Source organism: Ursus maritimus, unplaced genomic scaffold, assembly GCF_017311325.1.
Source record: "Ursus maritimus isolate PB19 unplaced genomic scaffold, ASM1731132v1 scaffold_2, whole genome shotgun sequence".
NCBI lineage: Eukaryota > Metazoa > Chordata > Mammalia > Carnivora > Ursidae > Ursus > Ursus maritimus.
This window is the reverse complement of record NW_024424452.1, coordinates 18,292,821-18,313,384: the sequence shown is the minus strand read 5'-3', so window position 1 is coordinate 18,313,384 and position 20,564 is coordinate 18,292,821. Positions and strand designations below refer to the sequence as shown.

Below are 20,564 nucleotides of genomic sequence, written 5' to 3'. Positions count from 1 at the left end.
TTTTCCCGTTCTCAGTTCTCAGCCATTGGAGGCTGGACACATTGTTGCAGACACCTGCAGAGTAAGCGGAACCAGCTGCAGAGCCGTCGGGCTGCTGCTGCCACCTACTGGTGGCCACGGGAACTTGTCTGAAGAGTGGCGGGCGGTGCCCTCCCTTCTCTACACTGGCTCACGCCCTGCAGGCACTGTGTCGCATGGCTTGTATGCGCGGCCCTATACTATGGTTGCAGCGACCCTCCGCAGTGGGAGTATGGTGATAAGGACACAAGGTGAACTGACGGGCTTTTTAATTCAACCAGGGCTGACTTCTGGTTGGGTGGCTGGATGTGCACAGGGCACTGGATGGTGGGGGTGGCGAAGTATCACTAAGCAGGGAGATCACACGTGTGCACGCACGCCCACATGTACACACACGCGTGCGCAGCACATATACACACATACTTGTCTATAACGGATCCACGGACACATACACGCACAACTGGAAAATCCCTGGCAGAAGTGGGTCAAGCGTCCAAGGGAAGGCTGGGTAGTCAGGGGAAGTCAGAGGGCGGAGATCACTCTCAGCCCAGGTGAGAAACGAGGCAGAGAGGGGAGCAGGGGGACTCGGGAGGAGGACCAGCAGCGGGCAGGACACCGGTCTGAGAGAAGGCAGAGGAGGCAAACCTGGGGGGAAGCCGGGAAGAGCGGTGCTTACCTTTAGAGAAAGGAGGGAATAAATCCAGGGACACGGTGGGGGCTCAGGGAGCTTTATCAGTGGGACAGTTTATGTAAATAGCATCACAGGCCCATGTTTTCTAGAGTGCATAAAACGTATGTAAATGCAGAGAAAAGTTCTTAAGGGGAAAGGAGCCTGGAGGCTTGCGTATTACCTATACCGTTTTAAGTGTTCTAAAGAGAATGCGTTACCATGTTGCTGATGTAAGTTAAAAGGGGTAAGAACCAAAAGAGCTGGGCGGGGGGCATGAAGGAGAGAGCCACGGATGTCCAGGCCCTATAGTTCTGGCATCCTGTGAAGGGCAGGACAGGGTGTACAGGACCTGTGCCCTCTGGGCTCAGTGTCCCTCCTCATCCCCCCCTGCCTTATGTTTGGGAGTCAGTCTAAATGTGAAATCTTCACACCCTCACACACACTTCAGTTTTCCAGTCTCTACCACTCCCTAGTATTTATATTAAACACATGGCTCCCGTTCCTCTCATTTATGTCACCTGCTTGACCCCTAAAGGCATCTGTGCTCAGACCTTCTGGTCTGTGCTGTGGTTCCTGAAGTCCTCTGTGCGGAGGTTGGAAGGGCAGAGCTGCCTTGGATGGATGGATGGATGGATGGATGGATGGATGGATGGATGGATAGATGAATAGGTGTGTGGGTGGATGGATAGATGGATGGGGGTGGATGGGCGGACAGACAGACATGGACAGATGCACAGGTGGGCAGACAGAGGGGGAGAACAGGTCATCCTTGCACAGGATGGCTGGTTGTGGAATGTGGAGCCGTGGTCATAGAAGCCCATCTCTCCACCAAAGGGCTCCACCCTTCATCCCTATGTCTCTCCAAACACAGGCCCAAACCATCCCTCCGGCACGGGGCCAGAAAGGGAGAGAACTTTGCTGAGCGCTACTATGTGGTTGCACTTGGGTGTTCCTTAGTGCCTTTGGTCCTCCCATGAGGGGGGTAGCCCATCCCCATTTTTCAGATGAGAGAAGCAAGGCTCTGAGATGGGAGTGTCGAGACTGGGTGCCTGTAACCCTTCCTGTCTTCCGCCACACGATGCATTCCCAAACAACTGGCATTTGTAAAGAGTCTTTTTTTTTTTTTAAGATTTTATTTTTATTTATTTGAAGAGATAGAGACAGCCAGCGAGAGAGGGAACACAAGCAGGTGGAGTGGGAGAGGAAGAAGCAGGCTCATAGCGGAGGAGCCTGATGTGGGGCTCGATCCCAGAACGCCGGGATCACGCCCTGAGCCGAAGGCAGATACTTAACGACTGCGCCACCCAGGCGCCTCAGAATTTTCTGTTCATAAAGCAAATAACACTCCTTATTCTACTTGATCTCAAAAAAATCCCCCCAAACACGATTTCTTTTTTTTTACACTTGAGTAAAAATAAAAGGAAAAAAAAAATGATGGTTAAGCCTTGGCCAGGTCTTAGCTGTGCTGGCGTTCACCCTCAGACTTCCCACCCCATGCTCCGTCCTGCCCGTCATCACCCCGGAGTCTGGTCCCAGGACGGAAATATGGGGCCGTGAGGTGGGCCAGGCCAATGCTACAGGTCAGACATGGCCAGATGGGCTGCTTTTGTAAGGCTGAGAAGCCGGCGGGTGCAAGGCTGGCGCTGGGGCAGTGCTGACTGAGGGGCCCGTCCCCACTGCCCTATGTGCTGTTGCTGCAACTCTCCAGTTTGCAACAAGATAGAAGTCTGGATTTTTTTAAAATGTGAAATGTCCATTAAAAAAAAAATGTTGGCAGCTAATATACACATATGAAAGAAAGAGAGAAGGAAAAAGAAAAGAAAAGACGGAGAGAGAGAGAAAGGGAGGGAGGGAAGAAAATGAGAAGGAAGGGGAGGGGAGAAGGGACGGGAAGGCTGAAGAGAATGTCCACTGCCCAAATTCACACCATAGGCCTGTGACCCCTGCGACCTGCCAGCCTGGCACTGGGCCGGCCCTGCATGGCACACCTGCCCAAGCTTCTCCGGGAAGACACAGGCCTGGGCCCAGCTGAGGGGCAGAGGCGGGCGGGTGGGCTGCGCCCGGGGCAGGCGGGCTGGGCCGTGGGCCTCCCCCTCCCTTTGGTTTTACTGGGAGCGTCTAGTACTGGCTGGTCCGCAGCTGAAAGCAGGGAGGCCCCCAGGGGATCACAGATTCTTTAGGAAACACACGGAACTAAACACATTTTACTTCACTTTAATTACAAAATAAATAAATACATGCCAAGGGATTTTTTTAAAGAGAAAAGAAGTGAAAGGAACAAACCAACCCCAGGCCCGCCCGGCTCCTCGGCTCCACCCGTGGAAAGCCCCCCCCCCCCCCCGCCCACACTCTTGCCAGGCCAATAAGGGAACCCCAGGCTCCTCTCTGGGTCCGATGTGCTGCCTGGAGAGGGGTCAGTCCCTGCTGGGGCCCTCGGTGGCAGGACACGTAGCCCCTGTTCTGTGATGCGCCCCCCACGAGGCCCTGCCACTTGGGGCACTTGGCCTTTCTGCCATGGGGGCTGGAATCTGCAACACGGGGTGCGGGCAATGCAAGCTGAGGCCCACACGGAGCGTGGGAGGCAGCTCTGCTCCCTAACGGTGGAGGCCCTCAGAGGCCAAGCCTACCAGGGCCTCTCAAACTCACCACAACCCAAGTTCCGCAGAGAAGGCAGGCAGCGACGGGCGAGCAGGATCCGTGCTGCGGCCACGGCTAAAACACCCTGGGAACAAGAGAGGAAGAGCAGGGACCCAAGCCTCCCGGCAGCTGCCCCCTGACAATGCCCGGTGGGACCGGGCAGGGCCCTCGGTCCAGAAGACCCGCGGAGCAGGCAGGCGGGAGGCTTGGTACAGAGCCTCGGTGCCCCCGTGCACCGGTGGGAGGGGTCGTGCTGACGACACGCCTCATAAGTGGACCCACTTGTTCCAGTTGACCTCGTGGGGGAACACGCGGCCCAACCGCAGGGTGCAGTCCAGCGTGGGCTCGTAGAACACGGTGGGGCTCTCGCCTGGGCTGTAGGGCGCCTGGCCCTCCGCGACCCGGGGCTTGGAGAAGAGAGAGACGGCTGCCGGCTTTTTCAGCAAGCACTTCTTAATGCAGCCCAGGGATTCCAGGCCCTAGAGACAGCGGGACAGGCAGGGTGACAGGCGCACTTGCAGACTGGGCCCTCTATCCCACCCCGGGAGCCGCAGGACCCCAGGGCAGGGGTGGGGGCTGCAGGGGCCCAGGGAGGACAGGCGAGGGGCTCATCGGCCGGCCTGGCAGCCTCGGAGGGCAGCGAGTACGCCTCTCTGGGCAGGGCCAAGCAGGGGGGTAAAGTAAGTAAGGGACCCATGGGAGCGGCCTGGCTCTCAGGCCAAGCCTGGACATCTCCTGACGGTCCACCCCACTGGGAGGCTGAGGCAGGGGCCCAGGAGGAGGGAGGCGTGGTCAGCAGGGGTGGGGGGGGGCAGGGAGCTGGGGGAGCCGCACCTGCAGCAGCTCGAGCACGGCGATGGGCTGCAGCACGCCCTGGTAGTGCCGCAGCAGGCAGCTCTCGGGGATGCCGGGCCGGGTCATGATGTGGTAGAGCACGGCCTCCATCATGCCCTTGCACACCGGCACGTTCAGGTGGCCGTCCACGATGCGCCACGGGCGGGCGATGAAGGAGATGTTCTCGCAGTCCCTGTGGTGGCAGCGGGCGGGCGTCAGGCTTGGTGGGCGAGGGACGCTGAGCCTCAAGGCAGTTGGGGCCTGGCCCGCGTCACGGGGCTGGGGGTCCTGCTCCTCTATCCACCACCCCCATCTGGAATGAGGCGTCCCAACCCCAGGGCCCAGGGCCGCCGGCCGACGGGACCCGCTCACACTCAGCCTTAACGAGGCCGGGACGTGCCAATGTCCCCCACAGGACCCCGCGCTGGCAGGGGAGGGAGACAAGCCGACTTCTGGATTCACCAGCTCCATCCTGGCCTCTGAAGCCATGGCTGACGCCACATCAGGCTAAAGCTCACAGAGATCTTCATGCGGAAGCTCTACTTCTGTGTCTTAGACAGCAGTCCCCCCGGCCCCCAGGGACCGGTCTGCCACACGGGGTCCAGGCACGGGAGGGGCCCAGGACCAGCTGGACTCTCGGCTCTGATTGGGCCTTGGGAGGGCTGTTATCTGAGCCGGGGGCTCACGGCCCCAGCCAGCTGGGGGACTGTGCACACGCCTGGGAGGCGCCCCCTCTCCAGCACGGCTCCTGTGAAGCCCGGGGTTCCAGACGGACCCACACTGCATAAGTCTACACCTCCGGCCCTCGCCTGCTCCCTGCAGCAGCTCCTGCCTTGCTCCCCCAGCAAGTGGGACCACCGAGGTCCCACAGGTTTCCAGGTCCCCTGGCCGAGAACCACCGCGCCGGACCGTGGAAGATCTCCGTGTGACGATCACTACTGGGACCCCAGGGACAGACTCCCCACCCTTGCCCCCGCACCCTGCGCCAGGCCGCCTGAATCTGGACACACACTCACTTTCCCCACGCTGCTTGGGAGAGGCTGCCGGCCACAGAACTCTCGGCCAAACCTGATGGAAGAGAGGAAGGACATGAGACCTAAGAGGTGGGAGTCCATCTCTTCCTCTTCTGTTCACGCGACACGTCCTTCCAGGCTCTGGAGATAAAGCCGTGAACAGAGGGACAGCAAGCCCGTTCCTCGCAGAGCCCTCGCCCACCCCGAGGGGCTTGCACATGCAGAACCGAACCGGCTAGGCCACGGTGTGCAAGCGTCGGCGGGGCGGGGGGGTGTTCCCAGGGCCCTGAGGAGCCCCCACAAGGACAGGCAGGCGGGCACCTCATCTTCCACCCAGAACCCCGACCACAGAGCTGTGTGTGGAAACCCCTATGGCAAAAACAGCCCCCAGGAAACAAAGATGCCTTTAGAAACCACGTGACGAGGCTAGCGCTGAGCACAGGTGACAGCATCTACACCACAGGAGAGGAACACGGCAGGTTTCCGTCCCCACACGTCTGCCAATCCCGACAGGAGGCGCGACACCCCCCCGCCCCCCAGTCCTGCCGCTGCGACCTCATGCGGGACACCTCAGCCAACAATGCTTTCCAGAACCACCCCTCCTGTCCCACACTTGTCATTCACAGCCCTGCTCAGGAGTCCCTGAAGCCCTCTAGTGGACACAGTGAGAGGAAACAGGCAAGACCTCTCCCCCCTCGAGGCTGAGGCTAGGAAAAGCTGGGGTTCCCAGTCTCAGGGGAGGTGTAGGGTATGGGGGACTCTCAGGCCCCAGGACAGAGGATGGGCAGGTGGGGTAGGGGACAAGTTTCGTTTGGTACCTCTGGGGTCTTCAGATCCTTCTGGAAGCTGGGCCTGACAGCTTAGCTGTTCCTGGCCTAGAGGGCTGGGAACCCTGCTATCTTCTTGGTCCTCCGGCCCGGCCTCTGGTGCTCTTGGGGGAGGCTCCTTCACACCTGTGACTCCGGGAGCTGCTGGCAGAGAGGGTGCGGGGGCTTCTGGGCCCTCTTCCGCTTGGGGCCTGGGGCCGGGAGCCAAGCGCACATCCTGGAGCGTGGGCCTCTTGGCGGGGGGCTTCTGGGTACTCTCAGAGTCGCTCTCTCCGCCCTGACTGGCCACGTCCCTGCTCGTCCAGCTGGCGCGCCTCTTGGTGCTCCGGGAGCCCTGGGAAGGCGGTGCCTGCCTCTCCGAGGGGCTGTCCTCGCTGGCAGGCCTGTCTTGGGGTCTGGCTTGGGGGTCTTCCCTTTGAGGGTAAGCATCCTCCTCTCTGCCTTTCAGCCGCACCGAGTGCAGGAGCCAGGGCTGGGCAGAGGCCATGGCCACCAGGCGAGTGGTGTTGCCACCGACTTCCAAGACCTGGTGATGCTCTAGGAGGTCCTAGGAAAAGCGGGAGACACACCGGGTCCGTGCGGGACCGCGGGACCCTCATGCTTGCTCCCCTTGCCCGATGCATCTCAGCGTCCCGAGCAAATGGCAAGCCCAGCTCTGTGACGACAGATGACTCGAGGGTGAGGTCTGGCTTCCAACCCCACATGGGTGCCAGCTGGTGGCCCCGGTGCAGCCCTTTCCCTCTCAGGGGCGTGGGGCGAACTTCTTAGAACCAAAGCTGCCGTAAATGACATGCACCCCCCTGCTTCCAACTACGGACCATGCAGAGGAGGGCCAGCCAGGTCCCAAGGTGCTTGATTTCAAAGGTCCATCTGTCACTACGTTCCTTGGGTTCAAGGGTCCCTGATGAACATGGACCCAGGCAGGTAAAGCGGGGAGTCCTGTGGGGCCAGGTGCAGGATATCCGGGAGTTCTGGGCGGAGATGGCCCTACCTGCCTCCGACCCACTGTGCTGAAGAAATGGGGCCCAGGGTGTCAAACCTCCTAATAGTCCAGAGAAGCTGAGGTTTAGGCAAAATCTCCCATTTTCAATCTTGGCAACTAATTTAATTTTTGAAGAAATTACAGCACGTGCCCCAAACCAAGCCCCTCCTCCGCAGTGTGCTTCTGGCCGGGGAGCGGCGCCTTCCACGTCGGCCACCCCGCGGGGCCTGACAGCACGGCTCACCTGGACGTAGTCTGCGAAGGTCCTGGTGCGCTCGGGATCTGTCCTCTCAAAGGCGGAGAACCACCTGCTCAGCTCCACTCTGTCCACCCCAAAGCACCCGGTGGCCGCAATGACCCCGTGGACCTCCAAGACGGCGCACACGTCTCCCGGCTCATACCCGCACAGCTCCACCTGGTGGACAAACGCTTCCAGGCTGCAGGCCGCCCCCTGGCTCTTGATCAGCCTGGTGAAGGCGGCAGGGAGGCAGGATATGCCCACCGGCAGCTCTTCCAGAGAAGGGGCTGTGAAAACGAGGAGGACGCAAATCAGCCCAGACCTGAGCACAAGCAATACTGAGGAGGAATGTGCTTGAAATCTGGGAACAGTAGCCCCGGAGCTCTGGAGCGGGATCCTCAACTTGGGCTGCCCTGGGCCCTGCCTTTCAGGGGCTCCTGTGTTCACCGCTCCTCAGATGCTGGGGGACTCCCCGGGACCCCACCCCGAACTCCCGTGTGAGCTTCCACGAGCCTGGGCTGGTGTGCATGGCTTCCTGGAAGAGCTGGCTCTGCTAAGATCATGGTCACAGGTTTGGCCGAGCCAAACTCCAGGCAGAGCTCAGAATACCAACTGGGGTTTCGAAAGTGGAAGTGAACACCATGCACCCCAAAAGGTGAAGGGAAGGCAGAGGCAGGAGGGCTGGGAAGGGGCCCGAATATTCTCATTTTATGTAGCGGGAGGAGAGACCGCCTCAAATTTGGGGTATGGGAAAGCTGGTTTGAGTTTCAGAGGTAACACATGAAAGGGCTAAAAAGAGCATAAAAACCGGAAACAAAGGAGGTGTAGATGACGACTGTAAGCCAAGAACTCCTCTTTCAGGGAAAGAGGCTGAAAGTCATACTTAAGAAGTTTGTGGAAGTGTGTACTTCCGAGCCCCGGGGGAAGGTGCACGGGGCAGTGGGGGAAGCACCAGAAGACCCCAGCCCAGGAGGGGAGGGGAGGGGCGTGGGTTCAGCCCCAGCCCCAGTCCGTGGGGGCCCCCGGGTCGGGGCGCCAATGGTGGTGGGGTGACACTTACCGGTGGGCCGGAGCCGGGTGGGCGCGGGGGTGCGGCGCAGCCGGAACTTCACCTGGCAGGAGTTCACCACGATGCTGTCATTGGGGTTGAGGTTGCGGGTGCTGACGATGCCGGGAGCGCAGTAGCCCCGCATCAGCAGGTAGTTGGTATGGGAGGCCTGGCGGGCTTTCACCTCGATGGCCCGGCGCTTGCTCCCTGAACCTTCATCCAAGTCTTCCTCCTCGTCGTCATCCTCGTCTAAGCCCCCGTCCTTCCCCAGACTAGGAGAAGAACACGGACCTGGGTGACGGAGCACAGGCCCAGCCGGCCCTGCCACGGCACGCCGGGTCCCTCAGAGAGTGGCCTGCTCAGAGTGGCTGCCGTGGTCCAGTTTCAGGAATGGCCTGTGGTCGCTATGGACCCCCTCCCCTCACCCCCGGCTGTGAAGGGCAGCGTGGACTGCCGCTTCAGATTCATCTCCTCTGACCACTCCCCACACACCACACTCACCCCTGTTCATGTACCAGTGCCTTTGCAGGGGCTGTTCCTTCTGCCTGGAAACCCTTCCAGGTTCTGTCCCAAAACTGCCTGCTTTTCCACTAAACCCCAGCTTAGCTATTAGGCCCTCAAGGAACCTCTGCCAAAGCCACCTTCCCGCCTTACCCCTCCTCGCCACACTGTGCCGGGTCCCTCTCTTTGGCACAGCCAAGTCCCCGCCCTCCACTGGCTCCCCCTGCGCCTGGAGGCACCAGCACAAGGCACTGGACTGGCCATGGTGCTGAAGTCCCTAGTCCCCCGATCTGTGAGGTACCGTCCCCAGGAGCTCCCTGCCGCATGGCGGACACCTGCCACCTCGTGTGCCAGAGGCCACACGGTGCCAGACGTGACACGCACAAACTCAGCATGTGTTTGTGGAATGAATAAAGACCAGGGGTGCCTGGTGGCTCCGTCGCTGAAGCAGCTCAGGTCATGATCTCAGGGGCCTGTGATCAAACCCTGCATGGGGGGGTCCCTGCTCAGCGGGGAGCCTGCTTCTCCCTCTCCCTCTGCCCCTCCCCCTGCTTGTGTGTGCACGTGCACCACAGTGGCTGAGGCCCCCAGCTGCGCTCACAGCAGCGTGCGTGGGGCGCCAGCGGACACCTCCGCCCTCACCTCTTCATGACTTCGTTCTCCACCATGGAGCTGTCCACCACGACAATCTGCTCTGGGATCCGGACATCCACGGAAATGAGGCCCAAAGAGAAAAGGGTCAGGGCGGCCACGCAGTGTCCTCCAGGGCTGTCCAGAGAAAATGCCACCAGGTGACTGGTAGACTTGCTATTATCCTGGTCTTTGAAGGAAAAATTATCAGGCTGGTCCAACTTGCCGGCAGCCAGGATTGTGCTGAAGAACTGGAACGATTCCGTGCAGACAGTGCTGGGAAATCGCCACGTAAAAATCCTGCATGGACAAAAAGGAGGTAAGGTGCAAACTGAGGACGGGATGTGAGAGGCCTCCATGTGGATGGGCTACGGGCCCTTCAGATCTTTGCGTTCAAAACTGACCACACCAGGGGCGCCTGGGTGGCTCAGTTGTTAAGCGTCTGCCCTCAGCTCAGGGCGTGATCCCAGGGTTCTCGGATCGAGCCCCGCATCAGGCTCCCTGTCCCACTGGGAGCCTGCTTCTCCCTCTCCCACTCCCCCTGCTTGTGTTCCCTCTCTCGCTGGCTGTCTCTCTGTCAAATAAATAAATAAAATTAAACAAACAAACAAACAAACAAAACTGACCACACCAGCTTCCCCCCGAAGCCCTCTTTTCCACGTCAAATGAAGGTGCCGTATTCCAGTCTAACTGCGTGTGCCTTCCCTGCTCACCTGAGCACCTTCACGGTGGGGCCGTGTCTTTGCATCTGACCTAACACTCTACACCTCACGGGCATTTGCTATAAACAGGCGCCAAACTGGGGAAGACGAACGCACTTCTTGCAACGATTATCTGTACCCCGGACAAGCCCCGAACCTGTGCAGAGATGACAGGACACGTGTCCCTGTCACTGTCTCCGTGAGATGACTGCAGAGTCTAGCCCTGGCCTCTGAACAAAAGCATGACTTCCCACAACCCTGCAACAGGGGCCTAGGTCCTAGGGAGGGACCCAGAAGGTCTTCTGGATGCGAATGCTGCCCCTTGGCTCACAGACAAGAATGCCACGGTGGAGAAATTGTCAAGAAGTAGCTCGAGGTCAAATGGCCTTGCTGACCTGGACCCACATCTTCTGCTGCCCGGGCTGGCTCTTTTCACTATAGCCGGCTGCACCCCAGGGAGGCAAGGAGACCGAGGGCCACTCGGGGGGCCTCTGAGAAAGGTGCAAGTGTCTGGGTCACAGGCAAAGGGATGCATAAAAATCCAACCCCCCTCATTTTGCTCTTCTTCTGTTTCGGACCACGGCCTGAGTGCAGATCTGAGCACTGACAGGGGGAAGAGCCTGGAAAAGGGGAAGCCCTCCAAGGCTAAGGGCTGCCAAGGCCAAACCCCTGGGACTATCTCACAGACTTCCCCTTCGCGTGGTCAAGGAGGCCGGGGGCACAAAAGGCCAAGCGGGTAACAGAGACCAGCCATGCCGGCTGCTGGAGCGAGGCTGCGCTGTGAGGGGTGCTCCTGTGAGGAGGGGCTGCGGAGGGTGACTCGCAGCGTCCCAGACCACACTCGGACAGCTGAGGGGCTGCAGACCGCGTCTGGGAAAGATGGGATGGCTTCAAATGGAAGCGTGTGAGCCTGCGACACGCACAGCTCGGTGCAGCTCTGCGCCGTGAGAATGGCCGATGAGGCCCAACCAGGACGCTGTGCCTTTCACTGGGCTCATGAGCACATTAAAAACTCATTTCTCCCAATTTGACAGGAGAAAGGAAACATGCCACCTGCAGAATGGTAAATGTCCCCAAACTACCGAGAGCGCTGCCCTCATCCCCTGGCAGGCAGCACAGGCGTTGGTGAGGACTCTCGTTCCAGGAGCTGCACGCCTTCCGAGGTGGATGGACGCCTGCTCCTTCCGCTTCCAGGTGCTGCTCTTTGCAGAGAAGGTGTGGCCCGGCCTCTGACCCGGGGCCCTGCCTCCCCCAGCCCCAGCCAGAGGGCTCACCTGTAGTAGGTCTGGGACAGCTGGTAGGACATGGGCACGAAGGGCAGAGCCCGGTTCTTCTTCGGGCCCAGCATGTGGTTGACGCGGCGCCGGTTGACCAAGCTCCTTTTCTGGCACTCCATGAAGGCCTTCACGAGGATGTGGTCCTTATACTCTCGGTACAGGCGGAAAGTCTGCAACACAGCAAGGCCGTGGGTGAGCGAGGCTCTCCAGCAGCTGGGGGAAGGGGCAGAACGTGGGGGTGCACAGAAGGGGAGTCCATCATGTATGCTGGAAACGGATATGGGGCTGAGGGGTCGGGAGGCTGGAGCAGACTCCTGGGGGTGCGGGACGGGAAGGCCTGCAGAAAGCCAGCAATCCATCAACCTTCACCCGTATCAGAGAGAAGGACACCCCAGAGAAAGCCAGGCAGCTGGAGACAAAGGACGGCTCTGCACCCCATGCCTATGTCTTTGGATACAAGGTCGTGGGAATCAACTCAGAACCACCTCTGATACCACTCGCTTCCTGAGCCCTCGCCCAGCCTATTAATAGATCCAGTTGGCAGTGTCCACATACAACGTTCCCAAACACAAGTGCTTGACGCCGTCTACACCACCGCTCGTCACTGGAGCCTCCGGCTAACTGCCCCCAGCCCCTGGCCATCTGCCACGCAGCCACAGTGAGCCCTGTGTACCTCCATCAGACCACGTGCGGCCTCCCTCTACAGAGGGAACACCCGGTCCTCGCTCTGCCTGTCAAGGACCCCGGCAGCGCGACCCTGCCCGCCACTCCGGACTTACCAGCCTCCCGTCTCACCAGCCTTCCTACCTTCCCTCAAAGAGCCTGCCTACCGTGGTGGCCTGGCGTTTGCAGCTCCCATTTCTTGGACAGCATCAACCCCCAATTTTTGCAAGGCTGACTCGACACTCAGCTCTCAGTTCAAATATGTCCCGTCAAGAAGCAAATCCTTCTCCTTGCTCTGCAGCAGTCAACTGTGTCATAGGGGCCTGTATCATTATCTCCGTAGCAACTCTCTCTGCCTGAAATGACCTCATTCACTTACTCGTCTCTCTCGCCCACCCGAAAGGAAGTACCACAGAAAGACATTCAATGGACTACCGCTGCCACGGCAGCCCCCGGCACCCCACACCCGGCACCCAGCTCCGCGTACCCAGTACGGAACAAACATGGAAGGTGGTATCCAGCCCATCACAGAGGCTCCGCCGCTGGCCACGCCACTCTGGCTCCGTGGCTCAGATTCGGACCCGGACCAGGGGAAGAGCAGCTCCAAGGCCCGCAGGGACTACAGAGTCCCAGTGACTCCCGTTTCTGAAAAGCACTGGCTCAACCAGCTGACCCAACAGCAAATGTCTAGCACACGCCAGACCACAGGAAAGCTCCTGCTAGACCTGCCTCCTCGAAAGCACTGGCCAGGAAAATGTGCAGTCATGGTCTGAGAATTTTGGGCTTGGGAGGTTCTCTGCTGTGTTGGCCCAGAAACCACGAGTGGCAGGGAAGACGGAGGCTCGTGGACTTCAAGGGATCTTCCGAGGTCAAACCGCTGGGTGGGGCTGGGACCAACAACAGAACAAGGCCTTGTCCTCGAGGCCAGCGACCTCACCACTGCGCCACTGCAGAGACACACGGGATCGGGAGCCAAAGCGGTGGTCGGATGGGGTGCCGGGGCAGCACGGGGTGTTCTCCTGGAGCCGGAGGGAGGTCTGGGCACACACTGGGCCTTGTCAGTCTGAGGCCTCCACACCACCCTCGATTTCTCTAGACAGAGCTTCCACGTCAGCTGTGGCGCACAGGCCCGAGGCGGGGAGCACCGCCCCAGGCAGAGGGCAAGGGGCTGGAGAGAGGCCATACCACCACCATTCCTGCCCCCTAGCCAAGCGGGGATCCAGCTTCTCATGGAAAGCCTGGTATCTTCAGCTCTTCTCCATGTGAAGACGATGACAAGAGGGGCGTATTCCTCCGTCAGCTGCTGGTGGGGCATAGGAGCGCTCGGACCACGTATAGGGAGTGAGGGAGTGTGGTCCTGCCCGCCAGATTCCTACCAACTGCCCTGCACCATGCCTCGTGGCAACTTGGGGCTGCAGGGAGCCGAGTGGAATCCTACGTATGGCCTCTGACCCCACCCACCAGAGCCCAGACACCACCTGGAAATGGAACTGGAGGAGGGACAAGCAGCAGCAGGATGCAGGGGACAGGCCCTGGCTGGGACACAGGGACCTGGCTTCTGTCACTGACTTCGGGGCTGGGCTTTCTCATGTGATGGGCGGTTGGACTGACTCCCGAGGTCCTGTCCAGCTCAAAGCCTGCTGGGCAGCACAGCCAAAAGGTCCCTCCACGGCCACAGGTAAAGTTGGAAATTGGGATTTTTATGGGCAATGCGGGCAGTAAATTAAAAAAAATTTTTTTTTCTTTTTAAACAAGCTCAAGTGCAACAAGACAGAGCCAGGGGCCAGACTGGGGGCTGTCTCTGTAGGACTTCTGCCCCACCTCACCCTATTCCAGTCTTGTTTTCTGGCATGTTCAGGCTCACACGAGGCTTTGGGCACAGAGGAGGGGGCAAGGCCCCACGACCAGCCTCCCATTTGGAAACACACATGCTTCATGTGAGTAAGCAGGGCTGAAGGGCTCTGTGGCACCAAGGGTAGCAAGAACGGGATGACTGGGGACCTCCCACTATACTGTCCCAGATGTCACTGCTGGACAAGCAACTGCACCTCACAGTGATGAATTCAAAGAAGAGACAGGAACACTCAGTCTTGGGTCTGCGGGGTCCTGGCCATTGCTGTACAAGGACTGTGGTCATACCCGGCCACAGGTTTTCCCTGAATCACTCCATTTCCCCCGAGTCTTCCTCACCTCCCTTATGGCCAAGGTAACAAGCACCGCCTGGAGAATGTGGGCAGTGCCCAAGCTGGGTCTACACTGCGCTGTCTCCCCCAGGGCGCCTCGCCGCCTACACCCCGCGTTAGAGTCCTGGGGACCGGCAGCACACTTGTCAGGCTCCCAGCCCCTCTGCGGCCCCGGGGGGTGGGGTCCGGGCCCACGTGCTGACAGATGTGGTCCTCCAGAACATTAAGAACGAGGGAGGCACTGCCTCCGGGGAGGGGGGCGGCGCAGGCCCTCCTCAGCACCTCTCTGCTGGGGCCCTGGCGCCACAGTCCGGGTCTGACGGAGAGTGCTGTGACACCCTGGGCACTTGCTTCTTCGCGCCTCTGGAACGCAAGTTTCCGTGTTCAGAAATGAGTGCTAATACCAACACCTCCCCAGGCTCCGGACGGGCTTGAATGAGAACCGCCTTCCTCCCTCCCACCCTCACTCAGCCAAGATAGAGCAGCATTGGGTTCTAATACGTTCTCAGGAGAGAGATAAGCCCATGGCCCACAGAAGGGCCGCTTTCCCGCTCGGTGATCTCTAGCGATCAAAAGAGCTCGACATTTCTAAGTTCTGACTGGAGAAGATAAGCCGCACAGGTCAGGCACTCCCTCAGCTCTCAGTCGTGGCTCGCTTCCTCTTCGGCTGAATTTTCTGCATTTACATTTGACTCAAAACCTCAGCCCGGGAGGGGTTGTGGAAGTCACTGGGTCCTGTCCCCACACTTGGAAGATGAAAAAAGGGGGCATGCGACTCTCAGGGGAAATCGGGCCCCCCCCCGAGACTGCACAGCTGAGAAGAGCATGAGCGAGGGCCCCCACTTCTGATGGCCCGAGCCCCACAGCGCTGCCGCCACGCTGTCCCCAGGTCCCCGCCACTCACCTGAAATGACCGGCAGGACTCCATCTGGCTGTCCGAGAGGGCCAGTGTGCTCTGGACCAGGTTCTGGAGCACCAGGAAGTGGATGTCATCCACGCTGAAAGAGTGGGGAGGAGGGCAGAGCACGTGAGGCCGTGGGCCACGGGCACTGCTCGTCCTGGGTGGACGCAGTTTTTATTTAGAAAAAGTGATCCTGCCAAAATGACTCGAATGCCAAAACTATTCACGAACCAAAACAAAACAAGTGGTGGGTTTTAAGCCTTACTAACTGGTCAATTTTTGCAGGGAGAAATGTTTCCGCTTAGCGGGTAAAGCGTGCCGTACTCTGGAAACAGGTTTATGTGACAACTGACGAATGTAGTTAGTGCTGAGATTTTTTTCCGCCTGTCTATCTACCAATCAGATCAACAGTTGCACGCTCTACTGACTGACCCAGCCATGTGCCCCATTTTCCTCCAGTCTTAAACTTCAGTTTTTCTCCAAAGAAGCTTCTCACTGAAATACAGAGGTAAGATCAAGCTGAACATTGGTTATCCCACAGGGAAAAAACAGCTGAGCTTTCTAACCAGAGCCTTGTGTGGAAAACTTATGGCCTGGAATTCAAGTCCTTTCCTCGAGCCACCTTAAGGCTAGGCCACGGATTTCTGAGACTAGGGTCGGCCAGCGTCTCCCAGGAAGGGAGGAAGGGCTCTGTGGCACGGAGTAATGAAGGTAATGAAGATTTTGGGGTCTTCGTGGGCTGTACGGTTTCGGTCGTAGCCACTCGACCCTGACGCTACAGGATGGAGGCAGCCCAGACAGCAATGGGCCAGGCGTCACTGCACTCTAACACAACTTTAATTGCAAAGACGGAGGGCGGGCTAGCTCTGGCCCTGGGTGGGCCCCGGACTGGGCCACCGGCAGCCCGATCAAGCAGATGAGGGAAAGGCACTGGGTCAATCGGTGTTTACCTATTCAGTTCATCCTCTTTCCTGGTTGGATCCTTTTCATCTCCAATCACCAGAACTCGGTATCTGCATAAGGAACGAGAGACGAGCATGTCAGCGAACACGGCTGATCTTCACCAACTGAGGGGAGGTTTGCTCGACATGGCCGTTTACTGGCTAAAGCGTTGGAGGAAACGTAAAACTCATGAAAATTCGAATGCGTACACGTCAGTTACAATGAGAGAATACCACGTTCTGCTCATCAAATGAGCGTGTTGTTAAAACGAGGGTTGAGGGGATGAGGAATGTTCGCTTTACTGACAATTATGAAACAACAAGGAAAGTGTTTACTGGCCGAGAGCCACTGTTAGCTGTTAAGGGAAAGGGATCTAAAATCGTGGGCTCGTTACGATTAAAACAAGCATAAGAAAGACGTGTGGAGGAAAATACCCAACAAAGACAGTAGTTGTATTAAGTAGCAGATTATTCCCCCATCTGTGTTTCTGAGCTTCAAGTAATGCTGCTTCCTTGTGTTCCTACCAAGCAAATAAATACAACAAGAGAAGTCTGATGCTCCAGCCGTCACACTACACAGCCAGGCAAACAAATACAAGAAATCGCAAAACCTACTTTTAAAGGAACAGGGCCGTGTATTTGTCAGACATTTCTTTGGTTTCTATGATCCTGAAGTCAAAATTCATCCTGGCAACAGTAAATTCTTGAAATTTAGTAATAAGAAAAAAGCACCTTTTCAGAAAGGTGAGCTATTTGCAAAGTAGTTGGATCCATTTCCTTTTTTGCCTGGCCTGCCAGGGTGCTCAAGATCAAATTTAGTGTTAAAACTGTTACAACTGGATGGGACTTCTTTCTTCCAGACAGTTCATGAACTCTCCTTTAAAATAATTTTTATTTTAACTGTATGTTTCTGTAACTAAAAGTTGCCCCCATAAATTTACTGAAAATAGGTGGTGTTATAAATTACATATAGGTAACCGGGTCATTTGAAGCACTTTTTTAAGACTGACTATAAACCACGCCATTTGGGAATTCTGGGGAACAGTTTGTTGCAAAAACAAACACAAAACACAAAAGATAGTAACAGGTGTCAACTCCGCAAAGGACTACAGATCACTCCCTAGGCCTGCATACGCGGGCACGACATGAATTATTTGTTGGATGAATCAAAGAACAAGATCTTCAACTGAAGCGCAGGGGGCTAACCACAACCGTATTGTATGGTCCCCAAACAAACGGATCGATGACTGTCACCTCTACAGGAAGAGATTCAGAAATCCAGTGGCCAGAGGGACCGTCTCGATGAGGGTGGTTAAGAAGGGACTCACATTTGGATTAAGCAGTGGAAACAGGCCTGTTCACAAAACTCAAGATTTTAACATTTCACAGGTTCTGTGCTCAAAGCCAAGTATGTTCCTGCAGGCGCCCAGTGGGTGAGCCGGAAAGAGCTGGGACGCTGGAGTGAGACCCACCATGGAAGTTCAGATCCTGGCCCGGTGGCTCACAAGCACTGTGGCCTTGGGCGTGCTACTTCTAGCTTGGAGTTTCCTCACATGTCAAACGAGCAATCTTAGCAAAAGCATGCCAACCACTTGCGGAGGCCTGGATTAGGTCAGCAGCAGGGCCTCCCCATTTTTAAGTCCCCCATGAGAGGAGGCAAGGTGGTTCAGAGTCAAGGACACGGCAGGGTTAGCTGCGAGGCCTGGGAAGTGCTGACCAGGGGAGATGCCCGTGGCCGTGACGTTCCCTCTTGCCCCACAAGGATCACACAGAAACTTCCCCGAAAAACCTCACCTGGCAAACAGCTCCTGGAGTGTGTTTGGGATTTCAAGGTTAGGATTCTTTAGAGCCGAAGTGAACTTCTCTTTGAGCTTCTCCACAAATTCTTTAAACTCACTGGCACAAACCTTTCAAAGTGGGAGAATGAGATGTTAGGCCCTTTCTCTCCCGCAAAGGGAGGTTTCACTTCTTCATCAAGGAAAATCTTGTAACAAACTCCCACAGCAGTGACCTCCCAGAAACACGGACTGAAGAGCGTGGCCTCTTCTGCCTCCCTGCCTCCCCAGCCCTATGAGCCCACCTGGGAAGATGACAGACACTCACCACTCCGCCCAGGGATGTGGGGCAAGGAGCACGCTGCTCGCCCTCACTCCTACACTGCCAGCTCCCTCCCGAGCCCCAGATGGCAAGACCCACGTACGTCCCACACTGTCTCTGCAGCCTCCTGCCACTGCACACCTCCTCCCACAGAACTCAGAAAAACTCACATCCTGTCCTGTCTGCCAGCTTTCCAGGGAATCTAGCTGTTTAGAATTTCTGAAGAGCTATTTTCTTAACGAAATAGGCCCAAGGCCCTGCAGAATTACAAAGCGGCGTGTTAAGTTCTGTCTCTAAGAACAGCCCCATCAAAGGAGGGCCAAGGCCCAAGAACGGACGAGCTGGTCTCCCCAACGCGCGGGAACAATGTCCGTATCTGCGAGGCCAGAAGAGGCACTCGGGACCCGGAGGACCAGACAGGGACCTACACCTCCCTGCCTTCAGGGCAGGCCGAGCCCAAGGACCACACAGGGCCTACCTTTGGGTCTTCATAGTCACATTTTCGATTCATGAACTCTCCAACAAGTGCCTTATCCTGGTACACCTCAGCGAGGCAAACCCTGTAGGAAGAGAGGACAGACATGAGGTCATGATGAGGTCATGATGTCTGTGTTCAGAACCATCGGGAAGACTCCTAACTCGTCCGGCCTTGGCTAACCACAGGGTGTGATTTATTTATACACCTGCTGAGTGATTACAGCCCTTAACAAGGAAGGATTTGGGGTCAGGAAACCCTGATTCAAGTCAGGCCTGCTGCTGCTCACGCTTCACACCTTTGGCTTCCCTGAGCTTCCATCCACCACACGTAAACTGAGAACAATGACCCCTGCCTGCCTGCCTGCCCTCATAGGCATCTGGCCAGGACCAAACGAGATGCCCGATGTGAAAGTGTACTGTAAAATTTAAACTATGATCCAGGCCCTGGTGTTCACTATTAATCAAAAGCACTAACTGTCCCCTGCAGACATCTTTGTCTCTCTGTGATGGAAGGAGAGCCTGATTTGCCCAAAAAGAAATGGAAGGCAAGACAACAGGTGTTTGCAGGGTTCCTAGGAGCCAGGCACTTGCACCTTTGTAAGGAGTCCACAAGGTAGAGACCGTCCTTGCATTCTAGAGCTCAGTGAGGTACAGCGGACCCCGAGGTCACATGTCCGCCGAGGGCTAGGGCAGGGGGGCCAGGGGTGGCTATGACTGGTAGTACCGTCCTGCTCACAGATGAGAGAGCAGCCTCCAAGTGGATACACGTCTGTACCGAGGCCTGCAGCTCCAGGCCACAGCCCCCTCATGCTCCTGTCCCCCGGCTACTGCTGCAGGACACGAGGAAGAGCGTCGGGAAGGGGCCAGGAAGCCCAAGTTCCAGCACTCATTCCCCTGCTAATGCACTGTCACCCTGGCCAACCTGAATCCTCTCTCTGGGCCCATTTCCACTCTGAAAGAAGAGGAGTTTGGAGCAGGTGACCAGAGCCCTTTTAGATAGAAAAGTCTAAGATTCTGGGGCGCCTGGGTGGCACAGCAGTTAAGCGTCTGCCTTCGGCTCAGGGCGTGATCCTGGCGTTCCGGGATCGAGCCCCACATCAGGCTCCTCCGCTATGAGCCTGCTTCTTCCTCTCCCACTCCCCCTGCTTGTGTTCCCTCTCTCGCTGGCTGTCTCTATCTCTGTCGAATAAATAAATAAAATCTTTAAAAAAAAAAAAAAAAAAAAGAAAAGTCTAAGATTCTGTGTATGGGGGCCAGTGGCTCCCCGCAAGAAGGCCCCTTGCTATGTCTAAGCCACTGGTCCCTGCAGACATCTGGAGACGTGTCTGGCTGCCACGGCTGGGGGCGGGGCGCTAGTGGCATCTAGCAGGCAGAGGCCAGGGCTGCCGCTAAACAGCCCACAATGCACAGGACAGCCCCGTCACAAAGAATTGTCTGGTCCCAAAGGTCAATAGTGCTGAGGCTGAGAAACCCCAGCTAGAGAAGTTTTCTCCACAACCCAGGACTGGGCAGTTCCTCTCTACAACCTGGCTGACGGCAGGCAGCCCGAGGCTCAGAATCCAGCCAGAGCCAAGCTCTCCTACTGACCCCACAGCATGAACAACCAGCTGGCGGAAGTGGTCCTTCTCAACCCTGCCATGTGTCCCCTTCTGGCCCCCCTCTCGTGCTGGCAGCAACACCTGGGCCCCTCTGCACCCCACTCAGATGCTCTCTGGCCCTCCTCACTCAAGGCTGTGCCTATGGAGAGGGCTGTCAGGAGGCTGACAGGGCAGGCGATGGCGCTGTGCCCTGGCCGGGGGAGAAAGAGGTGGGCACAGAGGCTCTGGCCTCACCACACGCTGCTGTGGGGATATACTCAGTAAGTCACCTAGCCTGGATGGCCCGTTTCTTCCTGGGTAGCAAAGGAGAACGGCACCTACTTCCCAA

The 20,564-nt window shown here is 57.5% G+C and overlaps 1 protein-coding gene across 1 annotated transcript in view; it reads right to left on the bottom strand.

Annotated features, from left to right (window-relative positions):
- Positions 1–2,888: 2,888 nt before the first annotated feature.
- The window catches only part of GTF3C1 (general transcription factor IIIC subunit 1), a 74,321-nt gene continuing 56,645 nt past the window's right edge, over positions 2,889–20,564 (bottom strand). Inside the window, 11 exon segments of the mRNA XM_040635175.1 lie at positions 2,889–3,804; positions 4,160–4,352; positions 5,176–5,227; positions 5,991–6,546; positions 7,226–7,506; positions 8,280–8,539; positions 9,411–9,698; positions 11,374–11,546; positions 15,127–15,220; positions 16,074–16,136; positions 17,859–17,971. Coding sequence (XP_040491109.1) covers positions 3,592–3,804; positions 4,160–4,352; positions 5,176–5,227; positions 5,991–6,546; positions 7,226–7,506; positions 8,280–8,539; positions 9,411–9,698; positions 11,374–11,546; positions 15,127–15,220; positions 16,074–16,136; positions 17,859–17,971 — 2,286 coding nt within the window. The 3' untranslated portion in view covers positions 2,889–3,591.